The following is a 20,882-nucleotide window of genomic DNA, read 5'->3' on the forward strand; positions in this document are numbered from 1 at the left end:
ATGAAAATAAAACATAGTTTATTCACACAATAATTCAAAATACCTGGAAACTTTTTCCTAATATCCACCATTTCATATATAAATCAAATTCAAAATATTAAGATGGTCTCTAAGAATTAACAAAGATAAATGTAGGTATAAAAACAGGTTGATTTATTTGGCACCATTCCAGTTCACCTCCCCACGCCTCTGTCCTGATTAATTGCCCTCAGCAAGGAGCTGGAGCCTAGTTATGCTCTTTTCCTAATTCCTGTTGATGGAGTGTTGATTCAAGGCTGGAAAGAAAACCAACTGCCTTTTAACTAACCCATTCTTCCTGAGTTAATCAATCATAACTTGTCCATTTTAATTATCTCCCAAATTCCAAATAGAAATATGCTTGCAGTTTCCAAATATTTGCATGATTAAAGATGTTTTCCTTGTTTCAATAAGAAACTTCAAATTGATGAGTCAGGTGGTAAGATTTATGGGATGAAGTTGTCCTGTTTATCTCCCAGCTTTCAAAAATACCAGTCTGCAGTCTGTAACAAATAGCATTCCCACCAGAGATATGCAGACTATGCCCATTAATGATGATGATCATGTTAATATATATATCTCTACATCAGTAGACACCAGAGAGAAAAGCCAGCCAAGAAATCGTTTACTAGCCTCTCTCTTCATATCCATTAAAAAAGGCAGTTTATTAGAATATTAAATATAATTACACAAAGATAACAGGCCATTGATGCACCTGGATAACATTTTCAGGTTGTTTTTGTCCTCCTTGAAACAATACCAATAGATTGGGTCATCAATTAGTTATACCCATCAAGTTACAGGGAAACCAGCTGCCTCGCAACCAGGCAGTTCAGGTAACATAAGGGCATGAGCAGAGTTGTCACTGTATTGACTGAACCAATTATTTTGATTGGATGCAAACAAACAAACAAAAAAAGCTAACTCTTTTCAGAAATAACTCCCCATTTAGGAGCTTCCCTTTTCTATCAATTAAAATCCTTTTGTGTTTTTTTAAATATATAATCTCTATCATATTTTCTCTATTACCACTTAGTCCCCTTATACCTGCCCCCACCCAGCAATCACCACCCTGTTGCCCATATCCATGAGTCCTTTTTCCTTTTTGCTCAGTTCCTCCACCTCCTAACCTCCCTCCCCTCACTAGCTGTCATTGGCTCTCCATCTATGAGTCTGTCTCTGTTTTGCTTAGTTCAGTTTGTTCATTAGGCTCCACAAATGAGTGAAATCATATGGTATTTGTCTTTTTCTGACTGGCTTATTTCACTTAGCATAATGTTCTCCAAGTACATCCATACTGTTGCAAAGGGTAAAATTTTCTTCTTTTTTTATGGCTGAGTAGAATTCCATTGTGTAAATGTCCCATAGCTGTTTTATCCTATCATTTATTATTGATTTATCCTATCATTTATTATTATTGACACTTGGGCTGTTTCCATATTTTGGTGATTGTAAATAATGCTGCAATCAACATAAGGGTGCTTATGTTCTTTTGAATTAGTGTTTTGAGTTCCTTCAGTATATTCCCTGAAATGAGATCACTGAGTCAAAAGGCAGTTCCATTTTTAACTTTTTGAGGTATCTCCATACTGCTTTCCAGAGGCTACACCAGCCTGCATTCCCACCAACAGTGCAAAAGTGTTCCCCTTTCTCCTCATCTTAGCTAGTATTTGTTGTTTGTTGATTTGTTAATAATAGGCATTCTAATATGGAGGACTTGTATCCAGAATGTATAAAGAACTGCTATAAAACAATTTTAAAAAGCAAACAATAAATTTCTTTAAAAAGGCAAAAGACTTCAATAGATGCTCCACTACAGAGGATTTACAAATTGTCAATAAATATATGAAAAGATATTCAGCATCAGGAAAATACTAAATAAAAATGCAATTAGATACTACTATGCACTCATTAGAATTACCAAAATTAAAGACTAATAATACCAAATAATATCTATATGTTGGATTGAATGAAAAGCAACCAGATAGTGGTGAAAGCTTAAAATGGTACAACCACTGTGGAAAAATGACAAAATATTATATTAGAACTCATCTACATTATTTAGCAATTCCACTCTTATTTACCTCCTCCCAAAATTGAAGCATGTCAATAAAAAGATCTGTATAATAATTCTTATGGTAGCTTTATTCATAATAATACAGAATTGGAAAAAAACATAAATATCCATCAATAGGAAAATAGGTTAAAAAGTTGTAGTATATTCATGCAATGGAATATAACTCATTAATATAAAGGGACAAACCAATAATGCAAACAAAAATGCCAATAAATCTCAAAAACAATATCTGGAATGAAAGAAGCCAGATACAAAGAAATGTATATGATATGATCTCAATTACATGAAGTTTTAGTAGAGGCAAAATTAATGTATGAAGCTAGAAATCTGAATAGTGGTTTCCTGAAGGAGAAACAAACTAAAATGTACTCAGAAGAACTTCTCAGGGTATGATAGTGTTCTACACCTTGATGGGGATGTTTATTACATGGCATATACATTTGTCAAAACTCATCAAAATTTACACTTAAATCTATAGAATTTATTGCATGTAGTTCTCCATTCAAAATGAAATACAAATATAGACTAAAAATAGGTTTTACTTAAAACTCATCTCCAAACTATTCAAGGTCTGACATCCAAATTAGACAGGTTGAATTTGAGATTATTTGCTCTGTTTCCACAGGTGTGGAGAGAGATAGCCTCTCAGATTTTACACAGCTACCAAGGCAACAATGCCAGGAAAACCATTAATCAAAATTTGATAGTGACTATTTGCAATCAGAAAAAGAAAACAAAGAACACCGTGAATTATAAAAGCAGGTGAAACACATGCGAAAGACCTAGTCAGGCACAATGTTGGCACTCTTGGTTCTCGCCACTGTGGCCCTAGCATCTGCTCACCATTCTGGTGAGCACTTCGAAGGGTAAGTAAACAACTCCTTAAATGAGCAAGTCCTTCTTCCTTGTTAATGCAAAAGTATGAATGTAATACCCAATTTAAATTTTTCTCTTCTTCTGCTATTTCACCATTCAGTGAGAAAGTGTTCCGTGTCACAGTTGAAAATGAAAATCACATCAACTTGCTCCAGGAGTTGGCCAGCACCAACCAGGTAAATAACAAATCTGTACCATAGGTTTGCTTCACAGTTACTTTAAAATCTTAGATAGTTTGCACTGTGATTCCATTAAAGGAAGAATGACATGAAATAGTAACTATAGCATTTTTGTAGCAAGAAATAAAGACTTGAAAAATATTTAGTGTCACATACTTTTTTTTTCTGCTTAAATTAGATTGCTATAACCCCTTAAGTATCATAAATCCAAGTTAACATTTTTAAGAGTGGACAGAGCTTGACAACTGGATGAGTTGGAACTGTCACAAAGGTCATAGAACATCTAATGTACAGTCACTTCCCTTCTAAGGCAAAAAAGAAAAATGATCGACTTCGACATTACTGAAAAACTGGGCTTTTGTCCAACTTGAAATTCATTTCCACATCCCATGTATCATCTGTTCTCTTTGATTTTCTTTCATTCCAAATCAAACAGCTTGAGTTTTCATGACCTTGATTCAGGCCCCCTTCATGATATGACATGTGGGAGAAAAGGAGGTAAAAAGACATGAGTGATTTTCATTCTTTCTTTTTACTTTCAAGAAACCAAAGTCTCTATGCTACTTCTAAAACTCCACTGGATGTGGGATAAAAACTGACCTTTTTAATTATGTACACAATGTGGCAGGATGCTATTGCTCATCACAAATAGCTCACACAGGCCAAGGCTGTTTCTTCATGAATATATAAACCAAAAAATCTACTAACTCCTAAATATTTGTCTAGCCTTCTATCTAGCTGTTTTCTTTCTATAGTATTTTTTTCCTACTTTTTAAGATGTGGAGGGGGAAAAAGAAGGTAGGCAGTGTCATAATGTGAAACATTCAGAAGTATAGAATTAAAAGATAATATAATATAAAGTTATCTATTCCAGCCTTTCACTCAAATCTGGAATTTCTTCCATAGAAAGAGTATCGCTGGTTGCTACCACTAATAAAACCTGTTTGAGTACTTTGAGGGATAGTAGGAACAGTAAGAAAACTGCTTTTCAGAGTAGCCCATGGGGTTGCCTTAAAAATCATTCTAATTGTTATATGAAGCTGAAAGCTACCTTTTCTAACTTTGACCCATTGGACCTAGCTCAGTCAAATATTGTCTTATCTCTAAGATTTATCTTTTCCAGGCCTTCCATCAATTCTCTTAGCATTGGTCTACAGACACTTGATCATTCTGGTCACCTCTGGATATTACTCAAGCTTTCTGTCAATATTTCTTTTTTCAAATGTAGCTCTCAGAATTAACAATGGACCTCCAGGTGTGCTCTGATTAATACATACTGCACGATCATTGCCTACCTTCATTAATGAGGCTCAAGATTCTTTTTAGCATCTTGAATAGTTATTGAACACTCTTAGCTCACAGTAAACCTATGGCCAATCAAAACCATTAGGTAATTATTTCCCACATGAATCATCCTCAAGGAAGATATTCTTCCTTCTGTAATTGCCCAAATGATTTTTTTTAACCCAGATGCAAGATTTTAGATTTACCTTGCTAAAATTTATCTTGATAGCCTGTTTTCAGCATGTTGAGATCATTTTAAAAATGAATTCAGTCGTCCAGAGTAATAATTCTTCCCCCTAACTTTGCATCACCGGCAAGTTTGATAAGCATGCCTTCTCAACTTTTATCTTTGTTACTTATAAAGAAAAACATTAAGTAACTCAGAGGTCAGCACAGAATTAGAGGGTTCCTTCATTGCTTATTCATTTAATACATATTTATCTTGACTCTCCAATGTGCCAGACATAGTGTTAAGCACTGAAAGTGATTCATTAACCAACTCTTCTTGAATAATTTTTCTCAACTACCCATTTTACTGGGTGTTATCTACAGATAACACATTGCTTTTCAACTTGTAAAGAATATAAACAAAGACACAGTGAAATTCTTTGACCAAGTGTCTTCCAGATTCAGCATTCAGCTAGTAGTCTCTTCCAATAATAAGATGAAGTTAATTGGGCCTGACATTCTTGCTTTAAACTGTACTGGCTCCCAGAAATCACAGCTTCCTTTTCTGAACATTCACAATCCATATGCTTCCAGTTTACTCTGCAGCTTTGCCAGAATCCATGCCAGGCCCCAGAAACTCTTGCTTCTGGGATTCACCTGTTTTTCTTTTTATGAAATCCAGGATGTGCCCATTCTACTCCTCCGTGATCCCTTCATGTTCTGATCCCTCCAAGATTGCTGAGAAAGCAGTTCGGCAACCACATCTGCAGTATGTCTTTAGTTACCTGAAATTCAGCTTTTTATGGTGGTCAAGAGAAAAAGAATCTGGACTCAGACTGCCTGGGTTCAACTCCTGGCTGTACCACTTGCTAGCTGGATCTTGGACACCTCTCTGGGTCTCAACTTTTTAGTTCATCAAATGAGGAGAATAATAATATTTGACTTATGGGATTGTTGTCAGATTTAAAAGAATTAATGTAAGTAAAGCACTTAGAAAGAACATATATAACAAGAACTATGTAAATGTTTATTACATCTGGGATTTGGAAGGCAATTTACACAGCCAGTATAGTGCCCTGTTTCCTCAATGACTGTGGGCCTCAAAAGTATTCTTTCCAAAGAACGTTATTTCTGCTAAAATTATAACATGTGAAAAATTCTTTACTTATGTTAATTTCATCTCTCAGAAGTAGAAGAAACAAGAGATAGTGTTAACTCCTTGGAAACAACAAAGCCAAACAGGAGTTAAATAGGTCTACTTTCCCTCTTCCAGCTGCAAACACCATGCCTTAGCTCCAAGCAGTGGAGCTACGTATTTCTTCTTTACTCATTTTATTTCCAGCATGATTGAAAAAGAGATTTTTATTCTCCTTAGCGATCTTGCAAGTACAGCATATTCTGGACTGTAGCCTTCCTGATAAGATCATTACAAGGGCATCTAGTCTTTGTATTCATCCTTGGCCATGTGTCCTTCCTCCCAGCTTTTGAACATGTCCTTTTAAAAGTTAAGTGTATCGGAGAGATCCGTGACCACATTGGACTCTAGCTGCCTCCCGTTTTTCATCTATAATTGTACAGTAAGGACTTTATTTTATCTCCTTGCTATCGGGGTTGCACTTCTTCATTTATTGTTGACATTTACCATAAAACCTATTTTCTTTTCTCTGTACTTTTTAAACTCTGTTTCTCTAAGGTACATGTTTATCTATGCCTATAGCAGGGGCGTCAAACTCATTTTCACCGGGGGCCACATCAGCCTCGCAGTTGCCTTCAAAGGGCCGAATGTAATTTTAGGACTGTGTAAATGTAACTACTCCTTAACAGTTAAGCAAGAGCTTGGTGCTGCCGCCAGGTAGAAACAAGGTGCCGGGCAGGATAAAACAAGCTGGAGGGCCAGATTCGGCCCACGGACCTTGTGTTTACCACCTGTGGCCCAGAGTAACCTGGTTACAGTCTTCCAGTGTTCTTATTATTCCCACTATATAGTAAGTTCTCCCATGGAATTAGGAGGAATCAAGCCTAGAAGAGAAGTCACTTCTACTTCCAATAAGAAAGAAAATTCCATCAAGATAAATGAAGAATCAGTAATATGCTCAACTTATAGTCAAATGCAATGTGAAGAAACAAACTTGTATAAATTTGTGAAGAACCAAAGACCCCCAACACTAATATTCTTGTATATGCCCATCTTATTTCCAAAAGAATTTAAGTTAAGATAAATTCTTAATCTGTATCTTGCTATTGCACTAGTTTTGTGATATGTTTTAGGAAGGACTCTTTAGTTATTATCCAGCTAGCTGATTAAGCTGACATTCCCACAGTGTTATCACGTAAAGACATTCTTTTATCTTCCAGCAAATGTTCTTTATGGTTCTTTATCACTCAGTTTCCTGGATTATAATTTTATGACTTCAGCTGTATAACTTCTTAACATATAACTCAATTCCCTTCATTTCATGTTATATATTTTATGCCGTTTCCATACTTCAGACATAGATCTCATTCATAAGTTCTTGGTAATTATTGAAATTTATATTTACCTCTTTGTGTTAATAATTTGAGTTTATTCTTTGTTTCCCTACTTGATGCCTTGGTAAACATCATGTGACTATAGTGTTACTCCCGATTTTTGGCTCCATTTCTCCTGAGAACTACTGGGGAGTAACTTCAGTATAATAAGTCTGCATCATACTTGCAGGACTCCATAGAATTGGATGTTGGTATGTTTGCTGAACAATTTCTCCAGGTCAAACTGAAATTTTAAGAGACCTCGAATTAGGTCTGCAAGCCTTCTGTCAAATGTGTTTATGAGATTCCTCTACCTTATTTTTTTTAAAGCATCATTCTTACTGCAGAATCATATATATATTTCTCCCCCACCTCCCTGGAATATTTATCAAAGCCAAGATGAATGGGCAAGAGGTTAGGAGATCAGGGAAGGCAACTTTCAACTTACTAACAAAAATTATACTATCCATAAGATAATTAGGCTACTCTGAAGTGGTACTAGACATAATCAATATCATATTAGAACCATCACCAAGTATATTATGCAGGCATTTTTTGTTCTGAGTGACAAGCTACATCTTAATATATGTTGTTCCAAATAAGACCCTTACACAAAGATTTGTGGGCAAAGATTTCTTTTCAGAAATGCGGGAAGTACTGGTAGAGAAGTGGGGAGTGATGCAGAGAAGCCAACAAAGTGGTCCCTATGAAGTCACTTACCACACAGGATTACTAGAACTTAATTCTGCAGAGAAACTCTAGGAAAGGATGCAAGTCACATGCTTCAGAATTATCCCACCTGAGCACTGAGGGATTGGAGTATTTATACATCCACTTCCAGGGTCATGGTTGAGCACTTTTCTGAAAAGAGTTATTACTTGGCCTACCTCAAACTGCTTAGCTTTTTCTAATTCTTGGGGAAAGAGCTTTCAAGCATGGAAACATAGATCTCAGCCATGGGGAGTCCTCTGAGCACACTAGCAGGTCCCAGCGTTATATATGGGTGGGGCACAGCCAACTTGATACACATACTTGGAGGACTTCATGTGCTTTACCAATCTAAACTTCTGTGTCTATAAAGATACACCTCCCTCTCCTGTTCCACCTTCGAGTGACAAGTATTTATTAGAAATACAGATTGAGTTAACTTTTAAAAATATGCTTTCTAATACAATATTCTTATCTTCATCACACTTCTCTTTACAATGTTAGCTAACTAGAACTCATTACCAGTCTATTGTTCCCTGTTTTTCTTTATACTTCCTCCATTACCTTTTTCAAATTTTTATACTTTATTTTTATTGTTGACACTATTACAAATGTCCCTATTTCCCCACCCCCTTTGCCCTCCTCCACCAAGGCCTCTCCCCTTTTCTACTTGGCCCTCACCACACTGCTGTCTGTGTCTGTGGGTCATGCATATATGTTTTTTGGCTAATCTCTCCACCTTCTTTCAACCAGTTCCCCCTGTCCCCTCTGATAGCTGTCAATCTGCTCCAAGAGTCCATGCCTGTTTCTATTTTGTTCATCAATTTGTTGTGTTCATCGGATTCCATATATAAGGCAGATCATATGGTATTTGTCTTTCTGTGACTGGCTTACTTCACTTAGCATAATACTCTCCAGGTTCATCCATGCTGTTGCAAAAGGTAAGAATTCCCTCGTTTTTATGGTTGTGTAGTATTCCATTGTGTAAATGTGCCATCATTGTTTTATTCATTCATAGATTGATGAGAGCTTGGGCTGTTTCCAAATCTTGGTTATTGTAAATAATGCTACAACGAACATAGGGGTGCATATATTCTTTTGAATTGGTGTTTCTGGATTCTTAGGATATATTCCCAGCAGTGGGATCGCTGGGTCAAAAGGTAATAACATTTTTAATTTTTTGAGGAAACTCGACACTGCTTTCCACAGTGGCTGCACCAGTCTGCATTCCCACCAACAGTGCACTAGGGTTCCCTTTCCTTCACATCCTTGTCAGCACTTGTTTGTTGATTTATTGACGACAACCATTCTGCCAGGTGTGAGGTGACATCTCATTGTGCTTTCAATTCGCATCTCTCTGATAATTAGTGACAATGAGCATTTTTTCATATGTCTATTGGCCATCTGTATGTCCCCTTTGGAAAAGTGTCTATTCAGGCCCTTTGCCCATTTTTAATTGGATTGTTTGTCTTCTTGACATTGAGTTGTATAATTTATTTATAAACTTTGGAAGTTAGTCCCTTATCATATGTCTCATTGGCAAATATGTTCTCCCATAAGTGGGTTTCCTTTTCATTTTGTTGATGGCTTCCTTTGCTATGCAGAAGCTTTTTAGTTTGATGTGACCTATTTGTTTATTTTCTCCTTTATTTTCCTTGCCCTAGAAGACATATGGGCAAAAAATACTGCTATGAGAGATGTCTGAAATTTTACTACCTTTGTTTTCTTCTAGTATTATTATGGTTTTGCAACTTACATTTAAGTCTTTTAACCATTTTGAGTTTATTCTTATGTATGTGTAAGTTAATGGTCTAGTTTCATTTTTTTTTTGCTTATACCTGTCCAATTTTTCCAACACCATTTGTTGAAGAGACTATCTATACTCCATTGTAAGTCCCTGCTTCCATTGTCAAATATCAATTGACTATATAGGTGTGGATTGATTTCTGGGCCCTCTGTTCCATTCCATTGGTCTATGCACCTATTCTTATGCCAGTACCAGGCTGTTTTGATTACAATAAACTTGCAGTATAGTTTGATATCAGGTATTGTGAAAGCTCCAACTTTGTTTTTCTTTCTCAAGATTTCTGAGGCTTTTGGGGTCTTTTTTGGTTGCATATAAGTTTTTGGAATATTTCTTCTAGACCTGTTGAATATGCCATTGGTATTTTAGTAAGAATTGTGTTGAATACATAGGTTGCTTTGGGTAGTATGGACATTTTAATGATGTTAACTCTTCTAATCCATGAACGTAGTATATGCTTCCACTTATTTGTATCAATTACTTTCTTCAACATCCTATAGTTTTCTGAATAGAGATCTTTAACATCTTTGGTTAAGTTTATTCCTAAATTATTTATTTTTTGTTGTAGTTGCAATAGTAAATGGAATTGCTTTCTTAGTTTATTTTTTTCTGATAATTCATTATTAATATATAAAAATGCTACCAATTTCTGAATATTAATTTTGTGTCCTGCTACTAGCTGAATTTATTAATTAGACCTAGTGTGTTTTTGATGGAGTCTTCAGGTTTTTCTATGTACTATATCATGTTATCTATTAATAATAACAGTTTTACTTCCTCCTTTCCAGTTTGGATGCCTTTTATTTTGACTTTTTGTCTGATTGCTGTAACTAGGACTTCCAGCACTATATTGAATAAGAGTGGTGAAAGCAGACATCCCTGTCTTGTTTCTGATCTTGAAGGAAACACTTTTATGCTTATTACCATTGAGTATAATGTTGGCTGTGTGTTTGCCACATATAAAGCCATTATTATATTGAGGTATGTTTCTTCTATTCCCATTTTGCTGAGGGTTTTTGTCATAATTTGGTGCTGCATTTCATCAAATGCTGTTTCTGTTTCTATTGCTTTGATCATATGGTTTTTATCCTTCACTTTGTTTAAATATTATACCACGTTTATTGATTTGCAAATACTACACCAACCTTGCATTCTCAGAATAAATCCCATTGATCATGGTATGGGATCTTTTTAATGTATTCTGGATCCAACTTGCTAATATTTTGTTGAGGATTTTAGCAACTATGTTCACCAGGGATATTGGCCTGTAATATTCTTTCTTCATAGTGTCTTTATCTGGTTTTGGAATTAGGGTAATGGCAGACATGAAAAATGAGTTTCACAGTTCTCTTTCCACTTGAACGTTCTTAGAATAGTTTGAGAAGGATAAGGGTTAGATCTACTTTGAATGTTTAGTAACATTTATCTGTGAAGCTATTGGGATCAAAACTGGTTTTTGATGGGAGTGTTATTTATTACTACTTCAATTTCATTTGTTGTAATTTGTCTATTCAGATTTTCTGATTCTTCCTGATTCAGTTTGGAAGACTATCTGTTTCTAGGAATTTATCCATTTCTTCCAGATTGTCCAATTTATTAGCATATGGCTGTTTGTAATATATCTTAAAATTCTTTGTATTTCTTTGATGACAGTTGTTACTTCTTCTCTTTGTTTTTTATTTTATTTATTTGGGTCCTCCCTCTTTGTTTCTTATGAATCTGGTTAAAGGTTCGTCAATCTTGTTTATTTTGTCAAAGAACCACCTCTTAATTTCATTGATATTTTGTATTATATTTTTAGACTCTGGTTTATTTCTGCTCTTTTATTATTTCCTTCCTTCTACTCACTTTGAGCTTTGTATATTTGGGTACTTTTTTTAATTCCTTTAAGTGTAAAGTTAGATTGTTTATTTGAGTTTTTTCTTGTTTTGTGAGATAGGCCCATAATCTATGAATTTCTCTCTTGGAACTATTTTCACTGTGTTCCATAGATCTTGGGTTGTTGTGTTCTCATTTTCATTTCTTTCAAAATAACTTTTAAATTTTTTCTCCAATTTCATTGTTAACCCACTCATTGTTCATTAACATGTCATTTAGCCTCCATGACTTTATGTGTTTTTCAGTTTTGGGGGGGGGAATTGATTTCTAGTTTTATACCACTGTGGTCAGGGAAAATGTTTGATATGATTTTAATATTCTTAATTTATTGAGACTTACTCTGTGTCCTATCATATGGTCTTTGAAAGAAAATGTTCCATGTGCACTTGAAAAGAAAGTATATTCTGTTGCTTTGAGGAGAGATGCTAGGAAGATATCAATTAAATCCATATGATTAAGTGTGTCATTTAAGGCCAATGTTTCCTTGTTGATCTTCTGTCTGGAACATCTACCCATTAATGACAAGGAGGTGTTAGTCCCATACTACAATTGTATGACAAAGAGGTATTAGTCCCATACTATAACTGTATGACAAAGAGGTGTTAGTCCCATACTATAATTGCATTACTGTTGATCTCTTCCTTTATATTCATGAATATTTGCTTTACATATTGTGTGCTCTTATGTTGGGTATACAAATGTTTGCCAGAGTTATATCCTCTTGTTGGATTGTTCCTTTTATCATTATGTAGTGTCTATCTTTGCCTTTGTTTTAAAGTCTATTTTGCTAGATATAAGTATTGCTACCTGAGGGTTTTTTTTTTCATTTTCATTTGCATGAAATAGCCTTTTTCATCCCTTTACTTTTAGTTTGTATATTATCTTTGTTCTGATGTGGGCCTCTTCTAGACAGCACATATATGCATCTTGTTTCCTTATCCATTCAGCTACCTTATGTTGTTGATTAGGGCATTTAAGCTATTTACATTTAAAGTAATTATTAATAGATATGTATATCTTGCCACTTTATTCCTTGAACTCTGTTCCTCAGTTTACTTTCTTCTTCTTTTTTTATTGCTTAAATCAAGCCCTTTAATATATCTTGGAATACCAGTTTGGTGGGGAAAAAAGTCCTTTAGCTTTCCCTTGCCTGAAAAGCTTTTTATTTCTCTTTCAGTTTTAAATGATAGTCTTCCTGGGAAAAGTGGGTAAGGTAGTCTTGTTTTTACACCCTTGCTTTTTATCACATTGAATATTTCATGCCAGTCCCTCTGACCTGAAATGTTTCTGTTGAGAAATAAGCTGACAGTCTGATAGGAGATTCCTTGTAGCTAATTAACTGCTTTTCTCTTATTGCACGTTGTCTTTAACCTTTACCATTTTAATTATGATGTGTCTTGGTGTGGTCCTCTTTGGGATCATTTTGTATGTGACTCTCTGTGCTTCCTGGACTTGTGTGTCTTCTTCTTTCACTAGGTAAGGCAATTTTTCTGTCATTATTTCATCATATAGGTTTCTGACTCCTTGCTCTCTCTCTTCTTCTTGCACACATGGGATGTGGATGTTGTTACAGTTCATGTTGTCCTAAAGGTCCCTTAAACTATTCTCATTTTTTTAAATTTTTTTGTTTTTTCTGTTTTTGGCTTCTCTGATTGGGTGTTTTCTTTACCTTGCCTTCCAAATCACTGATTTGATCCTTTGCCTCATGCAACCCACTTTTTCTCCCTTTCAGTTTATTCTTGATGTCAGATATAGTTTTCTTCATTTCCAACTCATTCCTTTTCATGGTTTCTATGTCCTTTTTCATAGTGTTGTAGTTCTCACTACATTCCTTGAGCATTTTTATAACCATTACTTTATGGTTATGAAAGTGTCAGTATATTACTGAATCTTCAAAGATGGTTTGTATCTGGCCATAGAACCTGGATGGTCACTGTGGAAAGATACATTTTTCTGCCCTTATGTATCCTCCACAGGTCAGGAATGCTCCTGGGTCCACACATTACTGTGACACATATCTGATAAATTGCTTGCCTCTATTTCATTTAGCTATTTTTCTGGAGATTCCTCCTGTTCTTTCATTTGGAACATTTTTTTTTTGTCTACCTATCTTGGCTGCCACCTTGTGTTTGTTTCTGTGTTTTAGACAGACCTGTTATAACTCCCAGTCTTCATGGTGTGGCCTTATGTAGTGGGTATTCTGTGGAACCCAGCAGTACACTCTTCTTGATCTCTTGAGCTGGGTGCTCTAGGAATGTCCTTCATGTTGGTTATGTGGACCTTCTTATTATAATTGAGTCTTAATTGCAAATGGCCCTTTTGTGCATGGGATCAACCTTCAGGTTGGCTGACTGGGCAGCTCAACCTCAACCATAGCCTGTGAGCTGTTGTGCAAGTGCAGTCTCTATGTGGCTTCTTCTGTAAATCCTTGGTTATAAGACATCTGTTCAGCTACTCTTAGTTGGTTATTAAGGGTGATTGCTCTTTAATTTAGTTGTTTCCAGGTTGGTCCAGGAAGGAGATGAGTATAAGATCCACTCACTCTGCTGCTATCTTGAAACTCCCTTCCTCCATTACTTTTTAATATCTTATCTTCATCTCTCATCCTTGATTCACAGGGTACATAAAATCATCAATACTCTGTCCTTTCAACACCTTAGTGTCAACCACACTCACACCTTTTCTTCTAGAATCCTTCCTGATGTAATCCCTGTGCACCTGCCTTCCATTGCACTGACATTCCCTATCACCCTGACTCATGACTCAGCACCCAAAAGACGTCTACATATTTGAAGAATACTAGGACAGGATACACACCATTGGATTTTCTATAGGTTTATCTAAAATTGAGTCATCTTAATATTTCTCCTCACCAGTTTCTATTAAACACCTTCTAAGTCTGCCTAAACTCCCTTCCAAGTTTCCTAGCAATGGCCCTAAACGTCTCCACCTGTCACATCTGAGACTAACTTGTACACATCTACACAAGGATTGTGCATTACACAAAGGTAGAGAAAGACCCACGGTCAGGCTCATCTCCTGCTTTTAGGTCTTTACTCAGCTCAGGGAAGGAACAGGAAAACAGCACCTACAGGAGACAGCATATCCTTGGTTATTATTTTTTCATGGAAAAAGAACATTTGAAACCGCACATGCACAAAGAAAGGCATAGAATTGTCAAATACATCATCCTGTTATTTTTGTGCATAATTTTCTCTAAATTATTCCTGAAAACAGAAGACATCTTTGATTTGCTGACTATTATATTTCTAGTCTCAGGCACAGAGCCTAGCACCTGGTAGGTCCTCAATAATAGTTGACGTATATTGAACAAATGAAAGTGTCAGTATATTACTGGATCTTCAAAGATGGTTTGTATCTGGCCATAGAACCTAGATGGTCACTGTGGAAAGATACATTTTTCTGCCCTTATGTATCCTCCACAGGTCAGGAATGCTCCTGGGTCCACACATTACTGTGATATGCACAACACTGGGTTCCTCATAAAATAAATCCATTAAAAATCAAAAAGGAAAGCTCCTTTCCTCTCTTTTAAATTTTGTATCTCATCTGAATGTACTGAACATGTGTGTTCAGTACATTTATCCATTACCACAAACATTGCTATCTCAATGACTCCTCCCAAAAATCAATAAATAGAAAAAAAAGTAGCTACAAAATACTGTAATTAACTAGCATTCTGGGAAATAATTATATGTTCTTCATGTTTGTTGATAATAAATTAGGGCCATGAATATATGTGTAAACATTTTTATTGACATCTAACTGCTTGGCCCCAATTCTTATTCACTCAAAGGATACATCTCTAAGAGATTTCATGAATAATTTGAGTTTGAAAATGATTCAATGGTGTAGAGCAATAATGTGCTTGCCAATGATAACTTACCCAATAGGTTATATGTGTCCAGTACAATATATCTTATTCCTTACTCAGATTGACTTCTGGAAACCAGATTCTGTCACACAAATCAAACCTCACAGTACAGTTGACTTCCGGGTTAAGGCAGATGATATTTGCACTGTGGAAGACTTTCTGGAGCAGAATGAACTACAATACGAGTAAGTTTATGTCTTATAGATACTAATATTCTCTTCCATGTATGTTCTTATCCAAGCCTCTGAATAACTCTGGGAAGGTAAAAATAAGACCAAGACCATGGCTTTCCCAGGGCCCCACAAACAGATCATGACAGCACTGGCCCTAAAATCCTGATATTAAGACTTCAGGCCTGGCAGATTTTGTGTTTAGTTATTGCTCTAATAAAAATGGTTTTGATTATTGAACCCCAAATCTTCAGTCAAATATCTGACCTGCTACTGGTTTATAAGTGATATATAGACTACAGGCCAAACAAACTGGTACTGTTTTATCAGAGAGATACAGTTTTAGTCCCAAATCATATCAAGTCTCTTTTCCAGGTGAGCAGCCAGATGTAATGTGAGCCATGAGAGCTATTCGTGCTCCTTTAGATTAAGGACCAGACTAGAATCAGAATGAGTGGTCCTCCTGTCCTGTTTCTCCCAAGGCCCCACTACTATATCTAACCATCAGAGAAACATGGAGAGAAGGACTGAAAAAAGAAGTCATTGTCCAAAAGCCTAGAATAGAGTTGGCTAAGCTGATCACACTATGTCTCCTCTCTCTAATAGCACACTGGTCCATCTAAGCTTTTTAAGGTAAGAATGTCCTCCTAAGAAGAGGCAGTTGTCAATTTTTTCACCCCACAAATAGTGAGTGCCTACATATACTAAGTATTAATAAGAATAGATATGGCCCCACCCACTTCTGGGGAAAACAGACTATCAATAAAAATTCCAATAATGTGTAATAGATGTTAAGAAGAGTAGGCAGCTCAAAATGCAAGAAAATAGACCAAGTCTGGGGGCTAGAAAGGGTTACCCTGATTTTTTAAGATTTAAGATGGTGCAGAGTAGATGGATGTTATAGTCACTTCTTCCCAGGACAAAACTGAAATTAACAACTAAAATATAGAAAAATCAACCTGGGTAACAAACTGAAGACTAGCTGAAGGGAAGTTTTTTAACCAAGGATTCATAGAAGAAGCCACACAGAGACTAGTAGGAAGCACAAAGACACGAAAAGGGATGGCCACCCTCCCATGAGCAGTGGCTGAGATTCCAAAGGGATATCTCTGCTCTAGGAGGTATGCCCTGAGAAGTGTGTGGTCTCAGCTCCAAGCTGGGTTCTAAAGCCCAGAACACCAGAGCCAAGAAGAGATGGCCACATAACATCAGACTGTGAAAATCATTGGGGATTCTGTCTGTCAGGGAGGAATGAAAGTACACTAGAAAAACAGGTGTCCTCTTAAAGGGCCAACCCACAAAATCTCATTCACAACCACTCAACCTGGGATCAGGTGAAGTGAGGGAAGAGTGGACTAGAGTGACATGAAGAGAGACTAGGGTTTGTGGCTCTGGGGAGACAGTTGAAGGGACAGCCACCAGATTTCCTGTGCTGTTACTTTCCGATACTACAGACACCATCTTTTATGGATGGGGCACACTCCTCCATATGGCATCAGCCTATAAAAAATCAGTAACCCCACTCTCTGGACTCCCTGTAGCTTCACCCCAAACCTGAGTTAGGAAGAATCAGAAATCTAAATAGACAGATTACAACTAATGAAATTGAAATAGTAATAAAAAAAAAAAACCCTTCCAACAAACAAATGTCCCGGACTGGATGGCTTCACAATTGAATTTTACCAAACATTCAAAGAACAACTAACACCTCTCCTTCTCAAACTATTCCAAAATATTCAAGAGGTTGGAAGACTTCAAAGTTCATATTAGAAGTCCACCCATATCCTAATTCCATAAACAGATGAAGACACTACCAAAAATGGAAACTATAAGCCAATATCCCTGGTGAATGTAGATGCTGAAATCCTCAACATAATGTCAGCAAACCAGAGGTAAATGGATGATACCTCATGATTAAGTGGGATTTATTCCAGAGATGCGAGTTTGGTACAATATCTGCAAATAAATAAGCAATACACCATGTAAATAAAATGAAGGATAAAAACCACATGATCATATCAAAAGGTACAGAAATATCAACTTATAAAATCCAGCTCCTGTTTAAAATAAAAACTCTCAGCAAAGTGGGCATATAGAGAACATAACATAATAAAAGCCATATATGATGAACCCACATCCTCAGTGGGCAAAAACTAAAAGTGTTTCTCTTAAAATCAGGAACAAACAGGGATGTCCACTTTCACCACTCTGAGTCAACATAGTACTGAATATCCTAGTCACATCAATCAGATAAGAAGAAGAAATAAAAGGCATCCAAATTGGAAAGGAAGACATGATGGTGTATATAGATAACTCTCAAGATTCAACCAAAAAACTACTAGAACTGATAAATAAATTCAATAAAGTAGCAGATACAAAATAAATATTCAGAAATCAGTTGCATTTTTAATACACCAATAATTAACTATCAGAAAGCAAAACTAAGAAAACAATCCCATTTATATCTAGGAATAAATTCAACTATGATATAAAAGACCTGTATTCAGAAAACTATAAGACACTGAAGAAAGAAATTGAAGAAGATACAAATAGGTGGAAGTATATGCTTTTCCATGAATAAGAAGAATTAACACTGATTTAAATGTCCATACTATCAAAGCAATCTATAAATTCAATGCAATTCCCATCAAGATACCAATGATGTATTTCACAGGACTAGAACAAGTACTCCCAAAATGTACATGGAACAAAATGTAAATGTACACAAAAGACCTGGAATAGCCACAGCAATCTTGAAAAAGAACAGAGTTGGAGGAATCATGGCATCTAATATCAAGCTATACTACAAGACCATAGTAATCAAAATAGCATGCTATTGGCACACAAACAAATATATTGATCAATAGAACAAGATAGAGAGCCCAGAAATAAAACCACTCTTTTATGGTCAATTAGTATTTAACAAAGCAGGCAAAAACATACAATAGGATAAAGACAGTCTATTCAATCAATGGTGTTGGGAAAATTGGGCAGATTTTGCAAAAAATTAAACTAGACCACCTTCTTACACCATATGCAAGAATAAACTCAAAATGGATTAAAGGCTTAAATGTCAGAGTCAAAATCTTAAAACTCCTAGAAGAAAACATAGACAGTAAAATCTTGATCATTGATCACAGCAATATTTTTTCTGATATTTCACCTTGGGCAAGGAAAACTAAAGAAGAAATAAATAATGAAACTACATCAGACTAAAAAGTTTTGCACAGCAAAGAAAACCATCAACAAATTGAAAAAACAACCCACTGGATGGGAGAACATATTCTCCAAAGATATATCTGGTGAGTGGTTAATTTCCAAAATTTGTAAAGAGCTTATATAACTGAACACCAAAAAAAAGAAAATCCAATTGAAAAATAAGCCAAGGATTTGAATAGACACTTCTCCAAAGAGGACATATAGATGGCCCATAGACATATGCTCAATGTCACTAATCATCAGAGAAATGCAAATTAAAGCTACAATGAGATATCACCTCACACATGTGAGAATGGCTATCATCAATAAATCAACAAACAAGTATTGGCAAGGATGTGGAGAAAAGGGAACCCTTGTGCAGTGTTGGTGGGAATGCAGACTGGTGCAGCCATGGTGGAAAGAGTATGGAGATACCTCAAAAAATGAAAAGTGGAACTGTCTTTTTACCCAGCAATCCCACTTCTGGGAATATATCCAAAGAAACCTGGGACACTGATTCAAAATTATATATGCACCTCTATGTTCGTGGTAGCATTATTTATAATAGCCAAGATCTGGAAGCAGCCCAAGTGCCCATCAGTAGATGAGTAGATGAAAAGGCAGTTGTACATTTACACAATGGAATACTACTTGTTAAAAAAGGAAATCTTACCTGGTTTTGACAGCATGGATGGACCTGGAGAGTATTATGATAAGCAAAATAAAGCAGTCTGAAAAAGATGAGTACCATATAATTTTATTTATATGTGGAATCTAATGAACAAAATAAACTAGCGAAATAGAAACAGACTCGTAAATACAGAGAACAGACTGACAGCTGTCAGAGGGGAGAGGAGGCTTAGGAAAAAGGAGAAGAGAATAAGGAAAGAAAAACCTCCTAGATACAGACAACAGTATGGTGATTACCAGATGGAAATGGGGGTCGGGAGAGGTAGAAAAGGGTAAAGAGGGGGTAAATTATGATGGAGACTTGACTTGGGGTGATGAAAACACAATACAATATACGGATGATGTATTATAGAATTATACACCTGAAATCTATAAAATCTTATTAACTGATGTCACCTCAATAAATTCAACCACAAACAATTTAAATGGCCACCCCAAGCAACGAGGCTTCAGCTGAGCACTGAAAGATGAGCAGGAATTAGCCAGACAATAAGAACCAGTCATGCTCTACCAGTGGTGTCCAACCCATGGCCTGCAAGCCTCACGTGGCCCAGGATGGTATGAATGAGGCCCAACACAAAATCGTAAATTTACTTAAAACATGAGATATTTTTGTGATTACGTGTCACAAAGTATTTAATGTGTGGCCCAAGACAACTTTTCTTCTTCCCATGTGGCCTGGAGATGCCAAAGGTTGGACTCCCCTGCTAGGCAGAGAACAGACTATATGCTAAGGCTTAGAACTGGGAGAAACCATGCTGACCTAGAGGAAAGGAGAAAATGAGGCCTTAGTTCAGAGCAGGGTGTTTTCCTCCAGGGAGTGGGTAAGCTTGGAGCAAAGGGACAGTCTCAGACTCTAGACCTAAACATTGAAATGTTTACCCAACAATCCCCCACCACAAGCTCAAGTCTTCATTATATTTTGAGAAAATGTGATCAACATAATTTTAACATAAAATTTCTTATTTTTCATATCTTAAACATATACAGTAGCATTTATGCTACTGAATATGTCACAATTTTCACTTGTAAAATCTGTACATCCATCAGGGGAAGTGGTGCAGCATAATGCAATGAGTAAATGCATTGAAAAAAAAAAAAAAAAAGTAGACCAGATTCAAATCCTGGCTCTGCAACCTCCTGGCGGTGAGATCTTGGAAATTTGCTTGTCATTTCTGATCTTCAGTTTCCTTCTCTATAAAATGAGGATATGACGCCTCTCTCAAAGAACTGTTGTGAAGGAAGCACAACAATATGTAAATAAATTGCAACTGATATTTCTATTGCTAAGAACACTGCTTATGGTTTAGTATTATACAAACATGGAGATTATACATTTTTTAAAGGTCAACGGAAAGTGTTATGTTTAACCCCATTATCATGCTTCACATAGCTTAGCTATCTGCTTCTGCCTGTGGAAAGTAAAAAT

General features: G+C 36.1%; 1 protein-coding gene across 1 annotated transcript in view; it reads left to right on the forward strand.

Moving 5' to 3' along the window:
- Positions 1-2,832: 2,832 nt before the first annotated feature.
- Positions 2,833-20,882, forward strand: part of CPB1 (carboxypeptidase B1) — a 40,527-nt gene continuing 22,477 nt past the window's right edge. Inside the window, exons 1-3 of the mRNA XM_024556316.2 lie at positions 2,833-2,961; positions 3,072-3,147; positions 15,456-15,580. Of these exons, the coding sequence (XP_024412084.1) occupies positions 2,891-2,961; positions 3,072-3,147; positions 15,456-15,580 (272 nt within the window). The 5' untranslated portion in view covers positions 2,833-2,890. The remainder of the gene's footprint in view (positions 2,962-3,071; positions 3,148-15,455; positions 15,581-20,882) is intronic.

This window comes from Desmodus rotundus, chromosome 2 (genome assembly GCF_022682495.2).
Source record: "Desmodus rotundus isolate HL8 chromosome 2, HLdesRot8A.1, whole genome shotgun sequence".
NCBI lineage: Eukaryota > Metazoa > Chordata > Mammalia > Chiroptera > Phyllostomidae > Desmodus > Desmodus rotundus.